Source organism: Zeus faber, assembly GCF_960531495.2.
Source record: "Zeus faber genome assembly, chromosome: 1".
In the NCBI taxonomy this organism is placed as follows: domain Eukaryota; kingdom Metazoa; phylum Chordata; class Actinopteri; order Zeiformes; family Zeidae; genus Zeus; species Zeus faber.
In genome coordinates this window covers 36,665,572-36,669,050 of record NC_137193.1, presented here as the reverse complement: position 1 = coordinate 36,669,050, position 3,479 = coordinate 36,665,572, and the positions used below count along the sequence as shown (strand labels likewise).

General features: G+C 40.9%; 1 protein-coding gene across 1 annotated transcript in view; it reads left to right on the top strand.

Annotated features, from left to right (window-relative positions):
• Nucleotides 1-243: 243 nt before the first annotated feature.
• Nucleotides 244-3,479, top strand: part of rab3ab (RAB3A, member RAS oncogene family, b) — a gene marked incomplete at both ends in the record, with an annotated part of 5,824 nt that continues 2,588 nt past the window's right edge. Inside the window, one exon of the mRNA XM_080012655.1 lies at nt 244-468. Within this exon, the coding sequence (XP_079868781.1) occupies nt 244-468 (225 nt within the window). The remainder of the gene's footprint in view (nt 469-3,479) is intronic.

The following is a 3,479-nucleotide window of genomic DNA, read 5'->3' as shown; positions in this document are numbered from 1 at the left end:
TATCAGCCTGGTTTCCAAGACACTGACCACTCTATTCTTTATACATTATTGGCCAAAAAGGAGTTTTGAATTTCAATAATCTTGGTTTAAAAAGATACATAGGTTTAGAAAAGTTTAGAACTTTAAAGATGCCTTTCCCTGCCCACAAGCCTCACGTGGAATAGAGCCTCTAACTGGTCTTAGATCCTTGCTCTAGCTGTCGTTTACTAAATTGTATTTTTGTTTGTGACCCGTCGTGCTCAGATGGCCTCAGCTACAGCGACGTACGGGCAGAAGGAATCCTCTGACCAGAACTTCGACTACATGTTCAAGATCCTGATCATCGGGAACAGCAGTGTGGGGAAGACCAGCTTCCTGTTCCGCTATGCCGATGACTCCTTCACGCCGGCGTTTGTCAGCACCGTGGGCATCGACTTCAAGGTGAAGACCATCTACAGGAACGACAAGAGGATCAAGCTGCAGATCTGGGTAGGGCTGCGGCCTGACTGAGACACTTACCCACTGATATCACACTACATACCACATACTACGTACTATGTTCTATGCACTGTATACTACATACTATATCCTAGGCACTGCATACTACATATTACTTACTACACACTACACCCTACATACTATATACTACACACTGAATACTACATACAGCATACTACATACTACTCACTGCATACTACATACTGTAAACTACATACTATATACTCCATACTATACACTGCATACTACATACTGTATACTACATACTATGCAGTGCACTGCATACTACATATAACATACTACACACTCCACCCTACATACTACATACTATATACTGCGCACTGAATAATACATACAGCATACTACATACTATACATTGCATACTATGTACAGCATGCTACATACTATGCACTGCATACTGCGTTCAGCATACTACATACTACATACTACATACTACATACTATGCACTGCATACTACGTACAGCATACTACATACTACATACTATACACTGCATACTACGTACAGCATACTACATACTATGCACTGCATACTACGTTCAGCATACTACATACTACATACTACATACTGTACTTTACTTTGCATACTACGTACAACATACAGCATACTACATACTACACACTGCATACTACGTACATCATACTGCATACTACATACTACAAACTATGTACTGTACTACGCACTGCATACTACGTACAGCATACTAAAACTGTACTACATACTACGTGCTTCATCTCCGTACAGCATACGACATACTATGCACTGCATACTAAGTACAGCATACTGCATACTACATACTACATACTGTACTACGCACTACATACTATGTACAGCATATTGCATACTACATACTACATACTACATACCGACTACGCTCTGCATACTACGTACAGCATACTGCATACTACATACCACATACTACATACTGTACTATGCACTGCATACTATGTACAGCATACTATGTACAGCATACTTAAACTGTACTACATACTATGCACTTCATACATGCGTACAACTTACTACATACTAAGCACTGCATACTATGTACTGTACACTACAGACTACATGCTACATACTACATACTGTACTGTTCACTGCATACTTCAATAACTTACAATTGGTTCTGCAGCCACAGGGAACTTTGTGACACAAGTGAATAAATCTTTTAACTGATTAGGTAGTCTGGATTCACTCCAGCACTGCATTCCACCAGAATAAACAACTGTGACAGAACTGAAAGATTCCTGTGAGAATGCCATTCATAACTCAGAGTGATCCTCTGTTCTGACTCTCCTTCACTTTTTACTGGAAGTCCTCCTACATTCACAGTGCATTAAACCAACTGAATGAAATCAAACTATTTTTACTGAGTAACTCGTCAAGAACCGAGGAGTATCTATCGCTGTAGTCACAGCGATAGATACGCAGTCCGCACAATTTGTCATTTGTCATCTATATAATGTACAAGGCTCAAGAGAAACTTTTACTTTAGCATTCCGTTTATGTTTTAGGAGCTCAGCGTTGAACTGAAACACAAATCAGTCCAGACCCAGGACAAATTAGATGCAGGAAAATTCAGGAAAATGCTCCTTCTTTCATCTCAAAGTGTACTAGGATCCGCAGCCTGAGACTTCTCGACAGGTGCCGTGCCGAGTTTTGCTACTTGCCGAGATACCGATCCACCTGCTTTGCTTTGATGCAACCAGAATACATTCTGTCAGATTTGACACTGCATCAAAATATTTGGAATTTCTAGATTTGTATAAATGACACAGGTCTACTGGAAAAGCAAACAAGCAAAGTGTGAACTCAGATAATACTCAGATAAACAGCTTTTCAAATAACCACTTCCCCAAATTATTATTCTAGCCTGGAACCAGACCAATCTCATTTGCTCTGCAGAGTATGTCTGGCCACCCTCCCAGTCAAACAAATTTCCATACGACTTTGCCAGGGTTGGGCCAATCACAGCCGTTTATCTAATACGGGGCGGGTTTCATACGATGGCGATGCAGAGGAGAGCCGTTGAGGCACCTTACCAAGATGACTGCCGCTGTTGTGGTATGGTCTGTTGAATCCACTACCGCAACAATATTAAACAAACTGGACGGTATATTTTCTTGAAAAAACTTTTGTTGATAAGAAAGATGTGTTTGCCGTTCTTCTGACAGGATTTGGTAAAAGTTTAATTTACCAACTCACTCGCTCAGCGCTTTCGTTTCGCTCTGATTGAGTGTAGGTACAGTATATCTAATGCTCTGATTGGTTGTAGGTCTATCCAGTTGTGTCCAGAGACATTTTGGTCTTAGCCCGTTGGTAACGGCCCTTGAAAATAAAAAAATAAACGGAGAGATTCCGGACTAATGCGGATTTGCAAATTAGTCTGGCAATGCCAGACTGAAACACACTGACCAGTTTCTGTGTTTGAGGACAAGCACTGAGTCGGAACAAGATGCAAAACTCCCACAATGCATCACGATGATGTGTGTAGATCCAGTATTGTACTGTGCATAGGCCTACATTACATGATTTGATCCACTGTGTGTGTGTGTGTGTGTGTGTGTGTGTGTGTGTGTGTGTGTGTGTGTGTGTGTGTGTGTGTGTGTACCCTGTTGTCAGCCATTTCCAGGTCTTACCTCTCGTAGGAAAGATCTTCGGCCAATCAGAGTGCAGGGTGACCTGTGCACCCCTCCCCCTTTACTACACATCTTCTGAGGGGAACACACACACACACACACACACACACACAACACACTGGTCTCTTCTAGTATCATAGAGAGGAGCTCTGTGTTTGAGCCATAATTTGATATTATTGTTGAATCATCGTTCAGTGATGAAGTTATTATCTTTTAGTTGTTACTTGAAAATGTCACATGTTTCTAAACAGTGATGGATGATGAATCAGTGGAATTGTGTAATTTATACAAATCGAGAAATACCAAATATTTTGATGCAGTGTGTAATCTGGACAGAATGTAATCTG